This window comes from Saccostrea echinata, unplaced genomic scaffold (genome assembly GCF_033153115.1).
Source record: "Saccostrea echinata isolate AGI-Se365-2 ecotype Australia unplaced genomic scaffold, CSIRO_AGI_Sech_v1 ptg000057l, whole genome shotgun sequence".
Lineage (NCBI taxonomy): Eukaryota > Metazoa > Mollusca > Bivalvia > Ostreida > Ostreidae > Saccostrea > Saccostrea echinata.
Window position 1 is genome coordinate 2,971,441 of NW_026889806.1, and position 24,181 is coordinate 2,995,621.

Consider the following 24,181-nt stretch of genomic DNA (forward strand, 5'->3'; position numbering starts at 1 on the left):
CACGGACCCCTTAAAATTCCAGAGGTGGGATCAGGTGTCTAGGAGGAGTAAGCATCCCCTATCGACCGGTCATATCCGCCCTCAGCCCCATGTATTTATAAGATAGACGGAATTAGTATAAAAACAAAGGTATAACAATTGATATCAAAATTCGACCCAATGATAGGTTGTGTTTAACAAGGCCATTATAACGATCACAGAATTTATGAAATGCTGACTATATCTAGCTGATATTACCCTACAAAATAGACGTATTTTATCACAACCTAAATAATGGACGTCGGAAGGCGAATTTTTGAAACTGATATTCCAAGGCTATATAAGGCTGTTTGGACTACGGTGGTAAATTCAAAAACTTGTTTTCTTTGGCCTGACTTCATGGACAGTGCCAGGTAAAGTCATAAAAGCAGAAGGAGACTAGTTTACCTTTGGTGTCCCTCAAGTTAAAAAGAAGCAAACTGTATGCATGATTACAATAAGCTTTGTCTGGGGCTAAGTTGATCATGTACTAATAATTTAAGACAAAATGTTTCGATTGCATTTTTTTCTTCATGAATTCGAAATGGAACTATCAAAGTGATTTATTTTTGTTAAAAATAAACAATCTGTATACATATAAAATCATTTAATGATTGCATAGTTATTTATACATATATTGTGTAATTATGTGAAAGCTTGCTGATAATGTTTAAATAATGTTTCATTGAAATACACTAATTCAAGTCCAGCTTGTAAAAATTGGCTGCATTCAATTTGAAAATCTTTTTCTTGTCTTCAAAAGTCATGGAAGAAAGAAGACTTTGCAGCAAATCAAACACTGTTTTATAGTCAGCTTTGGCAAGATTGCACACTGGCCAGTCCGATCCAAACATACATCTGTCAATTCCAAAGCAAGCCAGGACATGCTGAAAATAAAAATTTCATTAATACTGTACTAGTATAGTAATGCTTTATGTAACATTAAGTTTTCAATGAAATAATTTGAATCTTTTAACAACTTTTTAAAAACACAAGAATAATTACATCAATATATGGTTGGAAATCCTCAGCTTTCCAGCAGTTCCAATCTCCTTCTGTTACAAGACCAGATCTAAAGAGTGTTAAATAACAGAATTACTCACCATGAAATGGTGATATCTATATTAAATATAATCCCTTTTATCCAATTTTTCATAAATAAGAGACACAAATTCATGTTTTAACTCGAATAACAGAATTGGGTACGTGAAAAGATAATTTAAAAAAAATTGCTGATTACAACCTCTCATTAAATACAGATATTATTGTAGTTAATTCAAACAAAATTAGCAAATTAACATGTAACTGAGTGGTACATGTACTTGACTTCAAGTAACTTATTAAAAATCAGTACATCAAGACTTTTGTTTTGATTTGTTACAATTTTCCCAGATAGGCAAAAACAATTGTTTCTCTCTTGCAAAGGTGCTTCTGACTATCCAAAGTTCTAATAACCTTCCCATACCAATATACAGGTATATCATTATTGATAATATTAGCCTCATGATATACCATAAACTTACAGTTTGCAGTAAACATAGAAAATATTCAATGTTTTGTAGTTGGATATGGAATATATTTCACAAATGGACAGAATTTTTTTGATATTTTCAGTTGTGCTTTGCACTGGTGAAAATATCAAAACCCTGTACCACAAGTGAGATAAATTCCATATCCATCTACAAGACATAAATTTTCTGTTTATTCGTTTTTTTCTCCTTTTGCCTCTCTTTTCACATTATAGCTAAGCAATTGTGAGATTGATTTATGTAAACATAGGATTTACAACAATGTGGAGAAACTTTGCCATTTTAGTCAGTGTCAGAATGGTTTATTTACTACCACTTTCTTGTAAAAGGGAAAACTTTTTAAATTACACTTTTGCCAGTTGGTGAAGAGAAGGTAAATCTTGATTTTTGCCACACTTGTGATATTCCTAACAGTGAAAAATATCAATTTGATATTTTTCACTGTTATGAATATCATTTTCAAATATCAATTTTATTCCATGGATAAATTACTGTTTATTACTGTTGAAAATTAAATAAATTTGGATATTTTAGAGCTTGGCTATGATATTAATCATAACTTACAGCTTGAAGTTGACAATTTTTTTCAAATCAGTGATCTTAGCTTGATTATGATTTATCATGACTTACAATTGCAGTTATCATTTGGATATTTTGCTATCTTAGCCTGAGTATAATTAATCAGTGACTTACAATTTGCATTATACTTTTGGATATTTTGCTAACTCAGCTTGATTTTATTTGACCAATGACTTACAATTTGCATTATACTTTTGGATATTTTGCTAACTCAAGCTTAATTATGATTAATCAATGACTTACAATTTGCAGTAGACATTTGGATACTTTGCTATCTCAACTTGGTTATGATTAATCAATGACTTACAATTTGCCATACACATTTGGATATTTTGCTATGTCATCTTGGTTTTGATTAATTGAAAATTTACATTTTGCAGTAGACATTTGGATATTTTGCTACCTCAGTTTGACTATGACTAATCAATGACTTACAATTTGCAGTAGACATTTAGACATTTTGCTACATCAGTTTGACTATGATTAATCAATGACTTACAATTTGCAGTAGACATTTGAATATTTTGCTATCTCAGCAATTTCCTCTCTCCATCCATCAATCTTTTTGTCCTTTACGTAAGGCATTGCAATGTGATCAACAACAAATTTTAACCTGAGGAAGTGAATGAACAAAAATGGCTGTTATAAGTCAAACCAATTATTTTTTTCTTACATAGTGAAATACTCTTTATATGTACCTAGTCATTGTGAAAATGACTATAAACAATTGAATAAATCTATACCGGTAATTTAAAATGACAAACATAAATTCCACCAGAAAGTAGATTGTTTTGTGGGTATTCAATTTTTTATGGTTTTTTTTTTTTTTCAGAAAACCAGAAGTATATTACCTTGGAAATTTTGATACAACACTGGGTATATATTTCAGATGAGGAGGCCTGTAACATAAAATGATTTCAAAACCAGTCAGAAATTATGAATTATATTCTTTAAATGAAAGAATGAATAAAATCAGTATACACTACATGTATATTTTAGATAATTCCATTTCTAATTGAATAACAAATGTTTTCTTTTTAAAAACAAGACATATTTGTGAAACATTAGAAATTGTATCTGAATTCTTTTACCTCTTTGATCTTACCCTAGGCAATAAACCTTGATGTTTACAAAGCTTTATGATAAACATGATGACTTTAACTTTTCAATCGTTAACTTCCCTTACTTATGCAGCAAAATACCTTCATCACCTGGTTTATATCTCTCAGTTGATTCGATACACAAGAGCATGTTCTATGTATGAACAATTTCTAAAACGAGGTAGTTATTGACAAACAAGTTGATGAAACAAGAATATCAGCAGTCTCGTTTAAAGTCGTCACTTCGTAAGTTCTATGATGGATACAATGACCCTGTCAGCAAATACAATTTATCATTAAGTCAAATGCTGACTGACGTTTTTCATACTCATTGTTAGGCCATTATTTACACACTGAATTGTCGATGGATTTTTCCATTATTTCCCAATCATGACTAGGAGCACACGACGGGTGTGACCGGTCGGCAGGGGATGCTCACTCCTGCATGGCACCTGATCCCACCTCTTCTGTTTTAGAGGTCTGCGTTTGCTCTGCTCCAAAATTTGTATTGTTTAATGGACTTTTGAGCTTGAATACTGATCGTTATCTCCAAACATTTCATTTTTTTTTTAAGAAAATGTTCACTTCCAAATTATTCAAAAGCTATGGCTTTCTGAGGTGTCATGTTTTTAACAGTTAGACAGAATTATTAAACCATAGGCCTATTGGTCACAAAGCTCACCTGAATAACCTTGACCATTCAGTTATTTAGTTTTTAAAAGATTTTTGTCCCTCTTTATTCCCAATTAACTTTTGTTGAGTGAAATATAATAAGCTAATAAAAAATAAATGAAATTCTACAAATGAATGTCCTCCCTTACCAGCAAGTAATTACGGAGTTGAATAAACAAAATACCTTAGGAGTAAGTCATAGGGAATTTCCCTCTCTTCCAGTACCTTCAGTCCAGTGAGAACATCTTCTCTTATGATCCAGTCAGGTTTTTCCATCTCTAGAATATGGCGGACTCCTTTAAACAAGGCATACTTTTGCATATCATCAAGAACTTCTGGAAGCTACAAACAGCAAAAGCCCTTCGTGACAATTTTTAACAAGGGTGCTGCAAAGCGGAGCATCCCATCACAAAAAGAACATTCTGATTCTGATATACTTTTTACGCACACACTCTCTCTCACCCAAACACACAGTAACAAACATGTTACTACGTCTCCTACAACTTTGTTGCGATGGATAGAAAGATATTTTAAGAGCCACCTTGCCTCCAAAAAATCAAAAAAGAAAGCTCATTATAACTCAAGTTACCAAATCTTCATTTTTCAACCCTTTGAAATTCCATCTAACTCTAATAATTTTTTTTTTAATTCTCTGTTTCAGATATATTTAAATGTCATTTTTTAAGTTTTGTTTTTATGCACTTTTTTTCTGATAGAAAATGCTTATTTCCAATCACTTGCCTTAGGACTGGTGAGGTCTATTCCAGCTACAACTCCTTTAATGAAAGGATACTTCTCCGCTTGGCTTATGACCCATTCTGAAATGTAAAAAATTAATCAATTCTATCCACATTTTGGATAGACAGATGTCTAGAAGATTATTAGTTATTCCAAATGCAGTGGTCATATTTGAAAATCCTGTCTTCAGCAGATGGTCCCTTCAATTTGCTTAACATTGTTTCCATCTTTGATTTTAGTCAAAGTTACATATAGTTTTGGATTTATTAAAATCTAATTTCACTTAAAATTGCATACATAGCTTTGTTTAGTACTAATTAGGTAGCATTTAAATTTCCTTTATAACATTGTCAATGTCACAGCTTTATGGTGTGAAAACAGCAATAGTAAAACTAAAATTAAAAAAGAAAAAACATAATATCATTAGGCCTTTGAACAGCATGATTTTAAAAAGGAGAAATGGCCGAGATGGAAAAATGGAGAGGAGAGTAACCTCCCCCCCAACCTCAACCTCAACATCTAGAAACAGAGGTGTCATTGGAGTAATAAAAATATATGTCAAATACATAGAATATGGTAAGACTGAAAGTGATATGTCCTCATCAGATCTCATCCAAAATTATAAACTAAATCTTTTAGCTTAAAAGGTACGATCAGTAGTGATGGGAAATCAGAAAAAAATCATAATCGATTATCGGTAATAATCTGCCGCGCATAATCGATTATGATCGAATTTTTAACTTAAATGAAATAATTCAAATAAATATAAAAAAGTTTAAACTTATTCAGATATAAGTTCAGATTTTTACAAAAAAATCATTTAATTAATTATATTCATAAATTTTTATTATTTTTTTTCTTTTAATAAAGTGGAAAATAGGATTTCTTTACTTAAAAAAAAAACTTAAAAAAATCATCATAAAAATATTGAATGGGAATATTACTGATATTAGTCCAGCGTTGCATTATATGTACTTATTTCTTGGAATTACAAGTTTAAAAAGCAGTTATCCAGAATTTGGACTTGTATTCCTGATTATAATTACGTTTACAGATCGTCTATACTATTAATGTTTTCCTGTGTATAGTAAAACCTCTTAATACTGTCCATTTTTCTGTTATTAGTCTGACCCTAATTTCAATCATGGCGGTATAAATATCAACATGGCATGGACACCTTCGATATTTTAAACACTCATCACTACATGTATGTTAAAACTCTTTGCACATGGATTTGGTAATAAAATTAAAGTATTACAATATTATTTTTTGTCAGCGATGTCGGCGACATTTATTTTGTAATCAATTAGTAGCATCGAAGAGCTGCTAACGACCGACAATCGATCGTCGGCGACAATCGGTCCATCACTAACTATCATATCTATTTCAAAAGAAATTACATAAAATTACAAGTGAGAAGCTGTAAAGAAACTTTTCTCCACAGATTATTATTTTGAGGAATCACAATTTCAGTTAAATCCACAGGTCAAAATTATGTGGATTTCTTGGATGGTCATTCTACGACTTGAATGCAATTTAAGTATGCTGTGACAATTAAATTTTTGAGGAAAATTTGTGACTCTGTACTTTGGGTAAATTAATTCCACACGTAAAAATTATGTCAACAGTATATTTTCATATGTACAAAGTAATATTCTCAAGAAAACACAAACAACAATTTTTCTTCTTCAGTTTCTATCAGGATCAGTGGTATATATTCTTTACTGTGACTATGTTACATTAAATGTATTACTTGCTTCGTCTGGAGTCCCATTCAAACACTGGATAAACACAGCATGTCTGACCGGAGTCTTTGTCAGGTTTGTTTCCAAGTCATGGGGTGAAAAATTTTGAAATATTGCCTCTTCTGCTGAAGTTGGCCAAGGATACTGGAATTTCTTCAAATCCCATATGTCTGAAATGAAAGTTTATGAGAGTAAGTAATATTAAAAAAATATTTAAAAATAATTATATTTGGTGACTTAAATCGGGCAATTATTCCTGTCTTATCCTGAACAAGAAAGAAATCACAGGCACTTTTTATGTACCGGTATAAAAAGAAAGGTGTGGTCAATATCTGAAAAAAAAAATGGCTGTGAAAGAAATGATACATGTATGACTTGTATTTGTGAAGTCTTCCTTTCTTCGTCCTTTTTTTACTGCTAGTATGGGATGAGTTACTGTAAAAGTACGTAAATTAGCGCACTCAAAATTTTGTGCAAAGGATGAATGCCCCTAATGACTTGCCAAAATTCCAACAACAACAACAAAAAAAAAAAACTTTCAAAACAAACATTTTTCTTTTAATTGCAGAAACGGTCAACATCTAATCTACAACTTTACATAATTACATTAAATGATATTGACCCGGTTTAACTGTGGCGAGGGCTTGTCCTGAGACACAGTTAGATTATTCTAACTACTAAAGTACATGCAGTGAGACAGGAAAACAATTCATAAAAAAGAGTACTTGGTAATTTAAAAAATGACACTATTTATAAATAGTGACAAATACTGATGCATTCAGGCGCAGCACTGGAAGTCAATTCGTCAAATTTGAAATAATCAAATTGTGATTTGAGTGTTGATATTTAGTTTGCATCAAATATCTTATATCTTATCTACACTGAAAATCTTACGAAAATGGGAATCCACACAGTCTATTTCATATAAATCAGACATTTCTCTCCATGTGTTTATCTTAAAACCAGATAAAACGAACTTATTATCCTGTGACGGGACATACTAAAACAAGTCCCACGGGGAAAATAAGTCCCACATGAGTCCCACAGAAAAATAATAAGTCTCACCAGGAAATATGATATTTTAGTAATGTTTAAGAATATATCTTTATAGATTATCATTGTTTAAATATATTTTGAATAAAAAATCATTAAAAAAGTGTTTAGAAGCATATTCTGATCGGTTAAAAAACAAAGAACGATAACTCTTGCATCCTCACATAACTTGAGTGCAATTTCCAAGTCCCACCAATAATGACAACAATTTAGTAGTTTTTGAAAACAAATATTTATAGATATTATTATTATTAAATAATAATTATCTTTCTTTTTTTAATAAAAAAAAATGTTAAAAGTTCAAGATGTTTATCATGATCCTTTACAAAGAACAATAACTCCTACACCTGCATCAAGTAACAAGCCATCTAGCATGTCTAGTGTCAGACACTCAGAGTAACAATTTTCATTTCAAGCTAACATAATTATTTAATTATTCATTAATTCTTATGATTTTTCTTTAAAACAAAATTCTAACATGTTTAATACTGATTTTTTTCCCCATATAAATTATAACTTGCAAGTTTATGTGCACTTAATCTAATTCTACTAAGAGAGGATCTCTCAGATCTTTTTTTGGGTAAACCAACATATGAACTTCTTTTTCTTGTGTATAATTTTTTTTTTTTTTTTTTTTTTTTTTTTTTTTTTAATAAAATTCAAGTTTTTATGAACCAAAGATTTTTGATGTTTGCTCTTGAGTGCACTTGTCAATGATTCTTTGTTTATTATATTATATATATTTTGTGAAAAATCAAATTTACTTATTAGCATGACTTGAATTTTTTTTTTAATTAGAAGTGATAAATAGCTGTCAACAGTGATATATTTCAATGATATCACAATGCTTTTTTTTTTTTTTTACACTAAACTGTATGTATTTTATAGCAATTGAAGTAAAATGAAGATTTAAAATACTGCAAAAATTCAGAATGCCATTTGATCACTTTCACAGCTATATAACATGATGAACTTGAAGAAATAGCATGTGTATTACATATTACTAGGGTTGGATACCGTTAAGGATGAAACGGTTCGATACCATACCAGTATTTTTTAAACGATACGGTATTTTTAACGATACGGTACTTTACCTTGATGAATGAGAATGATGGTTCATTTTATAACAAATGTGCTTTCACCAATCACCAACCCTTTAATGTTATGATCTAAATGAGCTTATTAACTATGTTTATATTTTAACTTTTTAATAAATGATGAACAAACCAAATAAATTGAATCTCAAACAAATTAATTTGACTAGATACATAATCACAAAAACGGGCTGACCGCTTCAATCGGTTGCCAGGACCTTATTTGTTTGGTCGCACTAAACGATGACGCATTAGAAAATGGATAGAGATGCAGTCCTTTTAATTTACATTTAATATCAGTTTTTATTAATAGAATTAAAACACGATTAATGTGAATGTATTTTAAATTCTTTTTAATATCTGTATTAATTTACCTCGAATATCGACAGTCGAAAGCAAGAATGGTACTAAGCATCCATTTCTTTAATTAGCCTAGCCTTTCAATGCGCGGAGAATTCGGTTTTAGCGAGTCTGGAATTGTTTTTTTTTTAAATCATATTGAATGTATTAAAATGTTTATAAGACTAAGGAATACCGCACTCAAAATATAAAATTGCTTAGTAATTATTTTTTACTTATTTTAAGTAATATGATTACTTAATATGATCGTTAATAACTGACTATGATTGAGTATTACTCAGGATTACTAGGTAATTTACGAATTTACTTAAAATTCCTTATTGTAAGTAAATTCATTACTGAAAGTATATGAGAATTTATTCAGAAAATGAATTTAAGTAATTTTCAGTAAAATAATTTACTTAGATTTTATTGTTGCAAGTAATAAAAATACTTTTTAATACATACAAGTAATTTTAAGTAAAAAAATTCTTAAATGTTTCCTGATCAAATCATTTTAATTACTGCATTTAAAAGATAACACACTAAAGTTTATTTTTACATATTTTGGAAAATAGTATACATCTATTTTTCATCGTTAAGGTGGCGTTATGCACTAGCTGAAAAAAAAGTTTCTCAAATCAACAAAATACTACTTCATTATATATATATATATATATATATATATATATATATATATATATATATATATATATATATATATATATATATATATATATATATATATATATATATAATAGCATGATAAATGAAATGTACATAGCGCATAAGTCAAAGTCATAGTGCATAAGTCAAATATGCAAACAATTTGTAATTAGGGGATAAAAAAGAGTTGTAACGAGTATAAGGCTCGATGTACAGAGCCACTTAATTAATAATTTTACAACTAAGTACACTGCTTCCCTTTTATGTTTGATTAAATCAACCATATCATGTGTGACAAAAATACACATCTTATCACCAATGTTGTACAAATGTAAAGGGAATGGAACAAATATACTAGATGCATCAACAAGTTCATGACCCTGTGCATTTTCAGAATGTTTAACACCATGAGCTTGTATGCCAGAGTCAAATCTCAATGTCTCATACATTTGTAATCCAAATACAATTTGTTGTTTAGGAATATCTTCTTCATTTGTGTTGACAATCCATATATATTGAAGATTTCCAAATTCTGGAAGCCCATCACTTTCACCAAAAGCAATTTCACATTCTTTGGGAATGAACTTTTGTCCATTAAGAATATCCCAGAAAACACTGTATATTTCTTTGATGCAATCAATATCTGTTCCAAAGAAGGCATTTATTTCTTTCTTTGCTTCAGACAGAATGAGTGTTACATTTGATATAATTGATGATTTTCCAACAACCATGTCATTATGAAAAAGAGGATATTTTTCACAGGCATTTAAAGCACATTCATATCTAGCAAAATGATTTGCCAATGATTTTTCCATATTTTTAAAATTCTTAGAACCTGCCATTTTTTGCTTTAAAAACTGATGCTTGTTTTCAAAAGGCATGCTCCATACATGTACAATTCAATTTCTCAATTGTAGATGGCAAGTGAAGTAAATAGTGTTGCTTTGGGATTATATTGTTACTTGGAAATAATTCTTTAAATTTTCTGCAATGCCTGGAAATAAGAATTTTTAACATTTGTACAGTTTCAATACTAATGACAGGAGCCAAAATAATGTGTACTAATTCACAAAGCTCAGTTATGAATTCAATGTAAGGATTATTAACATCAGAGTTACGTTTCTCAGCTAGAAATACAGGCCGAAAACGAATCAACACTATCATGCTTGATGATGATTGTTTCAGTGTCATTGTATCTTCTTCAAAAATCTTTTGAGGCATTATGTTTGGTCGACATTCTCTGTGTTTATAGCCGTATGGAAAATCCTCCAGTACCCTATTTAGATGTTTCACAGAAAAGACTCCATTAGCAAACAAACTGCGTAAAATAAAACGGGTTTCATAAATAACAACTCCTTCAAATAGAACATGCATAATATCCTCCAGGACCATATCAATGATATTGAAATATGGAAAATCTCTGGCTCCACTACGTTGGTTTATACCATACGCCATTGAAAGACGGTCTCTCATCCCAGCAGTTTGTGCCATATTTATTTCCGTTGTCTATTGGTCGTATCTTTCTAAGGACCGCAATATAAAATCACTTTCTTTGAACTTTGTCTGCATATCCTCAAAGGTGCATTCACATTCTCTACATTTTTGGTATGCGAAACCAACTCCTTCTTTGAAACCCGTAAATTCATGGGCGGCTAGTGTGTCACCAACAAATGCAAGAGTAGCACCCCTTACATTGATTTGATTTCCCATTATCTGGATGGTAATTCCCCTTTTAAGTTCTTTTAAATCTTCATTAATTCTTTTCAAAACTATGTTCATTCCATATTTCTTCATTTTTTTTTCTTTTGGCGATAGCAACTAATCGTATTAAGCAAAGTCTTGATCTCTATTGAGTAGGAAAATTTGCCAAATTGTGGTAAAAACACCTAACTTGTGTACACCTGATTTTTTCCCAAGAGGATTACAAATTTCAATGTCATCAAAATATAACAAAATCTGAAGCGCTTGATCTTCCTGACTAAATATAGGGTGTTCTCTATACACTGACCCATCTGTCAAATTGTGAAGAAAATGTCCATCAAATGCTTGGTTCCTTTGATTTAAAGCAATGTTAAGTATGTCTTCATTCTGTAAAAGCTTTTCTATACTGTTATGCTGTGTCAGTTTGATTATAATTAATCATTGACTTAAAATTTGCAGTAGACATTTGGATATTTTGCCGTCTTGGCTGTCTCCTCTCTCCATCCCTCAATCTTTTTTATTTATTTACGTATGACTTTGCAATGTGATCAACAACTAATTTAAACCTGAAGAAGAGTGAATTAACTAAACTGGCTGTTGAAAAAATCTTTCAGTAGAGAAGAACCGACTTCTCCAAAGTGAAATATTTGTCTTGTAAATATTGTTATCATGTCTTTAAACGTTTAAATAACTTCAATGTATTATTAGGACACAAAAAGGGGACAAACTTCTGCTGAATATGCCAACAAGGAGGGAATTGTTGAAAATGAAAAAGTTTCATTCATATGTCGACTCGATGTATCCCAGAGAACTTGAAATAAAAGATACCACAGTCTGACACATCTGTTTCTTATTTGGATATTTTGCTAGAAAAAGACGTTAATGGTAACCTAACAACAAAACTGTATGAAAAACGTAATGGCTTAAACTTTTCTATCGTCAACTTCCCTTATTTATGTAGCAATATACCCTTATCACCTGCATATGGAGTTTATGTCTCCCAATTCATTCCATACGCGAAAGCATGCTCTACTTACGAAACTTTCTACAACGAGGCAAGCTATTTACAAACAAGTTGATGAAACAAGGATATCAAAAGTCTCGTTTGAAGTCAACATTTCGCAAGTGTTATGGTCAATACAATTACCTTGTCAGAAAAGACAATCTATCATTAAGTCGAATAATGACAGACGTTTTTAATGCTAATTGTTAGGCCATTATTTACACACTGAATTTTCTAAGGATTTTTTTCCGTTTGTCCGATTATGACGAGGAACACACGGCGAGTGTGACCGATCGACAGGGGATTCTTACTCCTCCATGGCACCTGATTCCACCTCTGATGCTTTTAGAGGTCAGTGTTTGCTCTGCTCCAGAGTTGTATTGTTTCAAGGGACTTTTGAGCTTGGTTACCCTTCGTTCTCTCCATATTTCATAGGTGAAAATAATGAACAGTAATCGATCTCAAAAAACCTACAAACAATATAAATTTGTGAACAGGGCATACAACACGGACCCCTTAAAATTCCAGAGGTGGGATCAGGTGTCTAGGAGGAGTAAGCATCCCCTATCGACCGGTCATATCCGCCCTCAGCCCCATGTATTTATAAGATAGACGGAATTAGTATAAAAACAAAGGTATAACAATTGATATCAAAATTCGACCCAATGATAGGTTGTGTTTAACAAGGCCATTATAACGATCACAGAATTTATGAAATGCTGACTATATCTAGCTGATATTACCCTACAAAATAGACGTATTTTATCACAACCTAAATAATGGACGTCGGAAGGCGAATTTTTGAAACTGATATTCCAAGGCTATATAAGGCTGTTTGGACTACGGTGGTAAATTCAAAAACTTGTTTTCTTTGGCCTGACTTCATGGACAGTGCCAGGTAAAGTCATAAAAGCAGAAGGAGACTAGTTTACCTTTGGTGTCCCTCAAGTTAAAAAGAAGCAAACTGTATGCATGATTACAATAAGCTTTGTCTGGGGCTAAGTTGATCATGTACTAATAATTTAAGACAAAATGTTTCGATTGCATTTTTTTCTTCATGAATTCGAAATGGAACTATCAAAGTGATTTATTTTTGTTAAAAATAAACAATCTGTATACATATAAAATCATTTAATGATTGCATAGTTATTTATACATATATTGTGTAATTATGTGAAAGCTTGCTGATAATGTTTAAATAATGTTTCATTGAATTACACTAATTCAATTCCAGCTTGTAAAAATTGGCTGCATTCAATTTGAAAATCTTTTTCTTGTCTTCAAAAGTCATGGAAGAAAGAAGACTTTGCAGCAAATCAAACACTGTTTTATAGTCAGCTTTGGCAAGATTGCACACTGGCCAGTCCGATCCAAACATACATCTGTCAATTCCAAAGCAAGCCAGGACATGCTGAAAATAAAAATTTCATTAATACTGTACTAGTATAGTAATGCTTTATGTAACATTAAGTTTTCAATGAAATAATTTGAATCTTTTAACAACTTTTTAAAAACACAAGAATAATTACATCAATATATGGTTGGAAATCCTCAGCTTTCCAGCAGTTCCAATCTCCTTCTGTTACAAGACCAGATCTAAAGAGTGTTAAATAACAGAATTACTCACCATGAAATGGTGATATCTATATTAAATATAGTCCCTTTTATCCAATTTTTCATAAACAAGAGACACAAATTCATGTTTTAACTCGAATAACAGAATTGGGTACGTGAAAAGATAATTTAAAAAAATTGCTGATTGCAACCTCTCATTAAATACAGATATTATTGTAGTTAATTCAAACAAAATTAGCAAATTAACATGTAACTGAGTGGTACATGTACTTGACTTCAAGTAACTTATTAAAAATCAGTACATCAAGACTTTTGTTTTGATTTGTTACAATTTTCCCAGATAGGCAAAAACAATTGTTTCTCTCTTGCAAAGGTGCTTCTGACTATCCAAAGTTCTAATAACCTTCCCATACCAATATACAGGTATATCATTATTGATAATATTAGCCTCATGATATACCATAAACTTACAGTTTGCAGTAGACATAGAAAATATTCAATGTTTTGTAGTTGGATATGGAATTTATTTCACAAATGGACAGAATATTTTGATATTTTCAGTTGTGCTTTGCACTGGTGAAAATATCAAAACCCTGTACCACAAGTGAGATAAATTCCATATCCATCTACAAGACATTAAATTTTCTGTTTATTCGTTTTTTTTTCCTTTTGCCTCTCTTTTCACATTATAGCTAAGCAATTGTGAGATTGATTTATATAAACATAGGATTTACAACAATGTGGAGAAACTTTGCCATTTTAGTCAGTGTCAGAATGGTTTATTTACTACCACTTTCTTGTAAAAGGGAAAACTTTTTAAATTACACTTTTGCCAGTTGGTGAAGAGAAGGTAAATCTTGATTTTTGCCACACTTGTGATATTCCTAACAGTGAAAAATATCAATTTGATATTTTTCACTGTTATGAATATCATTTTCAAATATCAATTTTATTCCATGGATAAATTACTGTTTATTACTGTTGAAAATTAAATAAATTTGGATATTTTAGAGCTTGGCTATGATATTAATCATAACTTACAGCTTGAAGTTGACAATTTTTTTCGAATCAGTGATCTTAGCTTGATTATGATTTATCATGAATTACAATTGCAGTTATCATTTGGATATTTTGCTATCTTAGCCTGAGTATAATTAATCAGTGACTTACAATTTGCATTATACTTTTGGATATTTTGCTAACTCAGCTTGATTTTATTTGACCAATGACTTACAATTTGCATTATACTTTTGGATATTTTGCTAACTCAAGCTTAATTATGATTAATCAATGACTTACAATTTGCAGTAGACATTTGGATACTTTGCTATCTCAACTTGGTTATGATTAATCAATGACTTACAATTTGCCATACACATTTGGATATTTTGCTATGTCATCTTGGTTTTGATTAATTGAAAATTTACATTTTGCAGTAGACATTTGGATATTTTGCTACCTCAGTTTGACTATGACTAATCAATGACTTACAATTTGCAGTAGACATTTAGACATTTTGCTACCTCAGTTTGACTATGATTAATCAATGACTTACAATTTGCAGTAGACATTTGAATATTTTGCTATCTCAGCAATTTCCTCTCTCCATCCATCAATCTTTTTGTCCTTTACGTAAGGCATTGCAATGTGATCAACAACAAATTTTAACCTGAGGAAGTGAATGAACAAAAATGGCTGTTATAAGTCAAACCAATTATTTTTTTCTTACATAGTGAAATACTCTTTATATGTACCTAGTCATTGTGAAAATGACTATAAACAATTGAATAAATCTATACCGGTAATTTAAAATGACAAACATAAATTCCACCAGAAAGTAGATTGTTTTGTGGGTATTCAATTTTTTATGGGTTTTTTTTTTTTTCAGAAAACCAGAAGTATATTACCTTGGAAATTTTGATACAACACTGGGTATATATTTCAGATGAGGAGGCCTGTAACATAAAATGATTTCAAAACCAGTCAGAAATTATGAATTATATTCTTTAAATGAAAGAATGAATAAAATCAGTATACACTACATGTATATTTTAGATAATTCCATTTCTAATTGAATAACAAATGTTTTCTTTTTAAAAACAAGACATATTTGTGAAACATTAGAAATTGTATCTGAATTCTTTTACCTCTTTGATCTTACCCTAGGCAATAAACCTTGATGTTTACAAAGCTTTATGATAAACATGATGACTTTAACTTTTCAATCGTTAACTTCCCTTACTTATGCAGCAAAATACCTTCATCACCTGGTTTATATCTCTCAGTTGATTCGATACACAAGAGCATGTTCTATGTATGAACAATTTCTAAAACGAGGTAGTTATTGACAAACAAGTTGATGAAACAAGAATATCAGCAGTCTCGTTTAAAGTCGTCACTTCGTAAGTTCTATGATGGATACAATGACCCTGTCAGCAAATACAATTTATCATTAAGTCAAATGCTGACTGACGTTTTTCATACTCATTGTTAGGCCATTATTTACACACTGAATTGTCGATGGATTTTTCCATTATTTCCCAATCATGACTAGGAGCACACGACGGGTGTGACCGGTCGGCAGGGGATGCTCACTCCTGCATGGCACCTGATCCCACCTCTTCTGTTTTAGAGGTCTGCGTTTGCTCTGCTCCAAAATTTGTATTGTTTAATGGACTTTTGAGCTTGAATACTGATCGTTATCTCCAAACATTTCATTTTTTTTAAAGAAAATGTTCACTTCCAAATTTTTCAAAAGCTATGGCTTTCTGAGGTGTTATGTTTTTAACAGTTAGACAGAATTATTAAACCATAGGCCTATTGGTCACAAAGCTCACCTGAATAACCTTGACCATTCAGTTATTTAGTTTTTAAAAGATTTTTGTCCCTCTTTATTCCCAATTAACTTTTGTTGAGTGAAATATAATAAGCTAATAAAAAATAAATAAAATTCTACAAATGAATGTCCTCCCTTACCAGCAAGTAATTACGGAGTTGAATAAACAAAATACCTTAGGAGTAAGTCATAGGGAATTTCCCTCTCTTCCAGTACCTTCAGTCCAGTGTGAACATCTTCTCTTATGATCCAGTCAGGTTTTTCCATCTCTAGAATATGGCGGACTCCTTTAAACAAGGCATACTTTTGCATATCATCAAGAACTTCTGGAAGCTACAAACAGCAAAAGCCCTTCGTGACAATTTTTAACAAGGGTGCTGCAAAGCGGAGCATCCCATCACAAAAGAACATTCTGATTCTGATATACTTTTTACGCACACACTCACTCACTCACCCAAACACACAGTAACAAACATGTTACTGCGTCCCCTACAACTTTGTTGCGATGGATAGAAAGATATTTTAAGAGCCACCTTGCCTCCAAAAAATCAAAAAAGAAAGCTCATTATAACTCAAGTTACCAAATCTTCATTTTCAACCCTTTGAAATTCCATCTAACTCTAATAATTTTTTTTTTAATTCTCTGTTTCAGATATATTTAAATGTCATTTTTTTAAGTTTTGTTTTTATGCACTTTTTTTCTGATAGAAAATGCTTATTTCCAATCACTTGCCTTAGGACTGGTGAGGTCTATTCCAGCTACAACTCCTTTAATGAAAGGATACTTCTCCGCTTGGCTTATGACCCATTCTGAAATGTAAAAAATTAATCAATTCTATCCACATTTTGGATAGACAGATGTCTAGAAGATTATTAGTTATTCCAAATGCAGTGGTCATATTTGAAAATCCTGTCTTCAGCAGATGGTCCCTTCAATTTGCTTAACATTGTTTCCATCTTTGGTTTTAGTCAAAGTTACATATAGTTTTGGATTTATTAAAATCTAATTTCACTTAAAATTGCATACATAGCTTTGTTTAGTACTAATTAGGTAGCATTTAAATTTCCTTTATAACATTGTCAATGTCAAAGCTTTATGGTGTGAAAACAGCAATAGTAAAACTAAAATTAAAAAAGAAAAAAAACATAATATCATTAGGCCTTTGAACAGCATGATTTTAAAGAGGAGAAATGGCCGAGATGGAAAAATGGAGAGGAGAGTAACCTCCCCCCCAACCTCAACCTCAACATCTAGAAACAGAGGTGTCATTGGAGTAATAAAAATATATGTCAAATACATAGAATATGGTAAGACTGAAAGTGATATGTCCTCATCAGATCTCATCCAAAATTATAAACTAAATCTTTTAGCTTAAAAGGTACGATCAGTAGTGATTGGAAATCAGAAAAAAATCATAATCGATTATCGGTAATAATCTGCCGCGCATAATCGATTATGATCGAATTTTTAACTTAAATGAAATAATTCAAATAAATATAAAAAAGTTTAAACTTATTCAGATATAAGTTCAGATTTTTACAAAAAAATCATTTAATTAATTATATTCATAAATTTTTATTATTTTTTTTCTTTTAATAAAGTGGAAAATAGGATTTCTTTACTTAAAAAAAAACTTTAAAAAATCATCATAAAAATATTGAATGGGAATATTACTGATATTAGTCCAGCGTTGCATTATATGTACTTATTTCTTGGAATTACAAGTTTAAAAAGCAGTTATCCAGAATTTGGACTTGTATTCCTGATTATAATTACGTTTACAGATCGTCTATACTATTAATGTTTTCCTGTGTATAGTAAAACCTCTTAATACTGTCCATTTTTCTGTTATTAGTCTGACCCTAATTTCAATCATGGCGGTATAAATATCAACATGGCATGGACACCTTCGATATTTTAAACATTCATCACTACATGTATGTTAAAACTCTTTGCACATGGATTTGGTAATAAAATTAAAGTATTACAATATTATTTTTTGTCAGCGATGTCGGCGACATTTATTTTGTAATCAATTAGTAGCATCGAAGAGCTGCTAACGACCGACAATCGATCGTCGGCGACAATCGGTCCATCACTATCATATCTATTGCAAAAGAAATTACATAAAATTACAAGTGAGAAGCTGTAAAGAAACTTTTCTCCACAGATTATTATTTTGAGGAATCACAATTTCAGTTAAATGCACAGGTCAAAATTATGTGGATTTCTTGGATGGTCATTCTACGACTTGAATGCAATTTAAGTATGCTGTGACAATTAAATTTTTGAGGAAAATTTGTGACTCTGTACTTTGGGTAAATTAATTCCACACGTAAAAATTATGTCAACAGTATATTTTCATATGTACAAAGTAATATTCTCAAGAAAACACAAACAACAATTTTTCTTCTTCAGTTTCTATCAGGATCAGTGGTATATATTCTTTACTGTGACTATGTTACATTAAATGTATTACTTGCTTCGTCTGGAGTCCCATTCAAACACTGGATAAACACAGCATGTCTGACCGGAGTCTTTGTCAGGTTTGTTTCCAAGTCATGGGGTGAAAAATTTTGAAATATTGCCTCTTCTGCTGAAGTTGGCCAAGGATACTGGAATTTCTTCAAATCCCATATGTCTGAAATGAAAGTTTATGAGAGTAAGTAATATTAAAAAAATATTTAAAAATAATTATATTTGGTGACTTAAATCGGGCAATTATTCCTGTCTTATCCTGAACAAGAAAGAAATCACAGGCACTTTTTATGTACCGGTATAAAAAGAAAGGTGTGGTCAATATCTGAAAAAAAAAATGGCTGTGAAAGAAATGATACATGTATGACTTGTATTTGTGAAGTCTTCCTTTCTTCGTCCTTTTTTTTACTGCTAGTATGGGATGAGTTACTGTAAAAGAACGTAAATTAGCGCACTCAAAATTTTGTGCAAAGGATGACTGCCCTTAATGACTTGCCAAAATTGCAACAACAACAAAAAAAAAAAAACTTTCAAAACAAACATTTTTCTTTTAATTGCAGAAACGGTCAACATCTAATCTACAACTTTACATAATTACATTAAATGATATTGACCCGGTTTAACTGTGGCGAGGGCTTGTCCTGAGACACAGTTAGATTATTCTAACTACTAAAGTACATGCAGTGAGACAGGAAAACAATTCATAAAAAGAGTACTTGGTAATTTAAAAAATGACACTATTTATAAATAGTGACAAATACTGATGCATTCAGGCGCAGCACTGGAAGTCAATTCGTCAAATTTGAAATAATCAAATTGTGATTTGAGTGTTGATATTTAGTTTGCATCAAATATCTTATATCTTATCTACACTGAAAATCTTACGAAAATGGGAATCCACACAGTCTATTTCATATAAATCAGACATTTCTCTCCATGTGTTTATCTTAAAACCAGATAAAACGAACTTATTATCCTGTGACGGGACATACTAAAACAAGTCCCACGGGGAAAATAAGTCCCACATGAGTCCCACAGAAAAATAATAAGTCCCACCAGGAAATATGATATTTTAGTAATGTTTAAGAATATATCTTTATAGATTATCATTGTTTAAATATATTTTGAATAAAAAATCATTAAAAAAGTGTTTAGAAGCATATTCTGATCGGTTAAAAAACAAAGAACGATAACTCTTGCATCCTCACATAACTTGAGTGCAATTTCCAAGTCCCACCAATAATGACAACAATTTAGTAGTTTTTGAAAACAAATATTTATAGATATTATTATTATTAAATAATAATTATCTTTCTTTTTTTAATAAAAAAAATGTTAGAAGTTCAAGATGTTTTTCATGATCCTTTACAAAGAACAATAACTCCTACACCTGCATCAAGTAACAAGCCATCTAGCATGTCTAGTGTCAGACACTCAGAGTAACAATTTTCATTTCAAGCTAACATAATTATTTAATTATTCATTAATTCTTATGATTTTTCTTTAAAACAAAATTCTAACATGTTTAATACTGATTTTTTCCCCATATAAATGATAACTTGCAAGTTTATGTGCACTTAATCTAATTTTACTAAGAGAGGATCTCTCAGATCTTTTTTTGGGTAAACCAACATATGAACTTCTTTTTCTTGTGTACAATTTTTTTTTTTTTTTTTTTTTTTTTTTTTTTTTTTTTTTTTAATAAAATTCAAGTTTTTATGAACCAAAGATTTTTGATGTTTGCTCTTGAGTGCACTTGTCAATGATTCTTTGTTTATTATATTATATATATTTTGTGAAAAATCAAATTTACTTATTAGCATGACTTGAATTTTTTTTTTAATTAGAAGTGATAAATAGCTGTCAATTGTGATATATTTCAATGATATCACAATGCTTTTTTTTTTTTTACACTAAACTGTATGTATTTTATAGCAATTGAAGTAAAATGAAGATTTAAAATACTGCAAAAATTCAGAATGCCATTTGATCACTTTCACAGCTATATAACATGATGAACTTGAAGAAATAGCATGTGTATTACATATTACTAGGGTTGGATACCGTTAAGGATGAAACGGTTCGATACCATACCAGTATTTTTTAAACGATACGGTATTTTTAACGATACGGTACTTTACCTTGATGAATGAGAATGATGGTTCATTTTATAACAAATGTGCTTTCACCAATCACCAACCCTTTAATGTTATGATCTAAATGAGCTTATTAACTATGTTTATATTTTAACTTTTTAATAAATGATGAACAAACCAAATAAATTGAATCTCAAACAAATTAATTTGACTAGATACATAATCACAAAAACGGGCTGACCGCTTCAATCGGTTGCCAGGACCTTATTTGTTTGGTCGCACTAAACGATGACGCATTAGAAAATGGATAGAGATGCAGTCCTTTTAATTTACATTTAATATCAGTTTTTATTAATAGAATTAAAACACGATTAATGTGAATGTATTTTAAATTCTTTTTAATATCTGTATTAATTTACCTCGAATATCGACAGTCGAAAGCAAGAATGGTACTAAGCATCCATTTCTTTAATTAGCCTAGCCTTTCAATGCGCGGAGAATTCGGTTTTAGCGAGTCTGGAATTGTTTTTTTTTTTAAATCATATTGAATGTATTAAAATGTTTATAAGACTAAGGAATACCGCACTCAAAATATAAAATTGCTTAGTAATTATTTTTTACTTATTTTAAGTAATATGATTACTTAATATGATCGTTAATAACTGACTATGATTGAGTATTACTCAGGATTACTAGGTAATTTACGAATTTACTTAAAATTCCTTATTGTAAGTAAATTCATTACTGAAAGTATATGAGAATTTATTCAGAAAATGAATTTAAGTAATTTTCAGTAAAATAATTTACTTAGATTTTATTGTTGCAAGTAATAAAAATACTTTTTAATACATACAAGTAATTTTAAGTAAAAAAATTCTTAAATGTTTCCTGATCAAATCATTTTAATTACTGCATTTAAAAGATAACACACTAAAGTTTATTTTTACATATTTTGGAAAATAGTATACATCTATTTTTCATCGTTAAGGTGGCGTTATGCACTAGCTGAAAAAAAAGTTTCTCAAATCAACAAAATACTACTTCATTATATATAAATAAATAAATAAATAAATAAATATATATATATATATATATATATATATATATATATATATATATATATATATATATATATATATATATATATATATATATATATATATATAAAATAGCATGATAAATGAAATGTACATAGCGCATAAGTCAAAGTCATAGTGCATAAGTCAAATATGCAAACAATTTGTAATTAGGGGATAAAAAAAGAGTTGTAACGAGTATAAGGCTCGATGTACAGAGCCACTTAATTAATAATTTTACAACTAAGTACACTGCTTCCCTTTTATGTTTGATTAAATCAACCATATCATGTGTGACAAAAATACACATCTTATCACCAATGTTGTACAAATGTAAAGGGAATGGAACAAATATACTAGATGCATCAACAAGTTCATGACCCTGTGCATTTTCAGAATGTTTAACACCATGAGCTTGTATGCCAGAGTCAAATCTCAATGTCTCATACATTCATTATCCAAATACAATTTGTTGTTTAGGAATATCTTCTTCATTTGTGTTGACAATCCATATATATTGAAGATTTCCAAATTCTGGAAGCCCATCACTTTCACCAAAAGCAATTTCACATTCTTTGGGAATGAACTTTTGTCCATTAAGAATATCCCAGAAAACACTGTATATTTCTTTGATGCAATCAATATCTGTTCCAAAGAAGGCATTTATTTCTTTCTTTGCTTCAGACAGAATGAGTGTTACATTTGATATAATTGATGATTTTCCAACAACCATGTCATTATGAAAAAGAGGATATTTTTCACAGGCATTTAAAGCACATTCATATCTAGCAAAATGATTTGCCAATGATTTTTCCATATTTTTAAAATTCTTAGAACCTGCCATTTTTTGCTTTAAAAACTGATGCTTGTTTTCAAAAGGCATGCTCCATACATGTACAATTCAATTTCTCAATTGTAGATGGCAAGTGAAGTAAATAGTGTTGCTTTGGGATTATATTGTTACTTGGAAATAATTCTTTAAATTTTCTGCAATGCCTGGAAATAAGAATTTTTAACATTTGTACAGTTTCAATACTAATGACAGGAGCCAAAATAATGTGTACTAATTCACAAAGCTCAGTTATGAATTCAATGTAAGGATTATTAACATCAGAGTTACGTTTCTCAGCTAGAAATACAGGCCGAAAACGAATCAACACTATCATGCTTGATGATGATTGTTTCAGTGTCATTGTATCTTCTTCAAAAATCTTTTGAGGCATTATGTTTGGTCGACATTCTCTGTGTTTATAGCCGTATGGAAAATCCTCCAGTACCCTATTTAGATGTTTCACAGAAAAGACTCCATTAGCAAACAAACTGCGTAAAATAAAACGGGTTTCATAAATAACAACTCCTTCAAATAGAACATGCATAATATCCTCCAGGACCATATCAATGATATTGAAATATGGAAAATCTCTGGCTCCACTACGTTGGTTTATACCATACGCCATTGAAAGACGGTCTCTCATCCCAGCAGTTTGTGCCATATTTATTTCCGTTGTCTGTTGGTCGTATCTTTCTAAGGACCGCAATATAAAATCACTTTCTTTGAACTTTGTCTGCATATCCTCAAAGGTGCATTCACATTCTCTACATTTTTGGTATGCGAAACCAACTCCTTCTTTGAAACCCGTAAATTCATGGGCGGCTAGTGTGTCACCAACAAATGCAAGAGTAGCACCCCTTACATTGATTTGATTTCCCATTATCTGGATGGTAATTCCCCTTTCAAGTTCTTTTAAATCTTCATTAATTCTTTTCAAAACTATGTTCATTCCATATTTCTTCATTTTTTTTTCTTTTGGCGATAGCAACTAATCGTATTAAGCAAAGTCTTGATCTCTATTGAGTAGGAAAATTTGCCAAATTGTGGTAA

General features: G+C 30.5%; 2 protein-coding genes across 2 annotated transcripts; both read right to left on the minus strand.

Annotated features, from left to right (window-relative positions):
* Positions 1-610: 610 nt before the first annotated feature.
* On the minus strand, positions 611-7,352 carry LOC133174193 (L-fucono-1,5-lactonase-like). Its single transcript, XM_061309260.1, has 8 exons — positions 7,276-7,352; positions 6,390-6,551; positions 4,640-4,716; positions 4,083-4,240; positions 2,978-3,025; positions 2,626-2,739; positions 1,024-1,090; positions 611-905 (listed from the first exon to the last, which is right to left on the minus strand). Exons 1-8 carry the CDS (start codon positions 7,316-7,318, stop codon positions 714-716), a joined length of 861 nt encoding a protein of 286 aa, XP_061165244.1. The 5' UTR covers positions 7,319-7,352; the 3' UTR covers positions 611-713.
* A 6,001-nt stretch (positions 7,353-13,353) lies between these two features.
* On the minus strand, positions 13,354-20,105 carry LOC133174206 (L-fucono-1,5-lactonase-like). The gene is made up of 8 exons (XM_061309277.1): positions 20,013-20,105; positions 19,129-19,290; positions 17,382-17,458; positions 16,824-16,981; positions 15,720-15,767; positions 15,368-15,481; positions 13,767-13,833; positions 13,354-13,648 (listed from the first exon to the last, which is right to left on the minus strand). The coding sequence occupies exons 1-8, from the start codon at positions 20,053-20,055 to the stop codon at positions 13,457-13,459; spliced, it is 861 nt and encodes a 286-aa protein (XP_061165261.1). The 5' UTR covers positions 20,056-20,105; the 3' UTR covers positions 13,354-13,456.
* Positions 20,106-24,181: the final 4,076 nt, after the last annotated feature.

What these genes read in the sequence shown, in the direction of transcription:
- LOC133174193 (XM_061309260.1), bottom strand. Translation starts at nt 7,318, where the DNA reads ATGTCTGATTTATATGAAATAGACTGTGTGGATTCCCATTTTC. An exon ending in CTGTGTGGATTCCCATTTTC is followed by an intron (nt 6,552 to 7,275) that starts GTAAGATTTTCA and finishes CTTTCATTTCAG; the next exon opens with ACATATGGGATTTGAAGAAA. An exon ending in TGGGACTCCAGACGAAGCAA is followed by an intron (nt 4,717 to 6,389) that starts GTAATACATTTA and finishes TTTACATTTCAG; the next exon opens with AATGGGTCATAAGCCAAGCG.
- LOC133174206 (XM_061309277.1), bottom strand. Translation starts at nt 20,055, where the DNA reads ATGTCTGATTTATATGAAATAGACTGTGTGGATTCCCATTTTC. An exon ending in CCCTATGACTTACTCCTAAG is followed by an intron (nt 15,768 to 16,823) that starts GTATTTTGTTTA and finishes TTTATGTTACAG; the next exon opens with GCCTCCTCATCTGAAATATA. An exon ending in GTTGTATCAAAATTTCCAAG is followed by an intron (nt 15,482 to 15,719) that starts GTAATATACTTC and finishes TCACTTCCTCAG; the next exon opens with GTTAAAATTTGTTGTTGATC.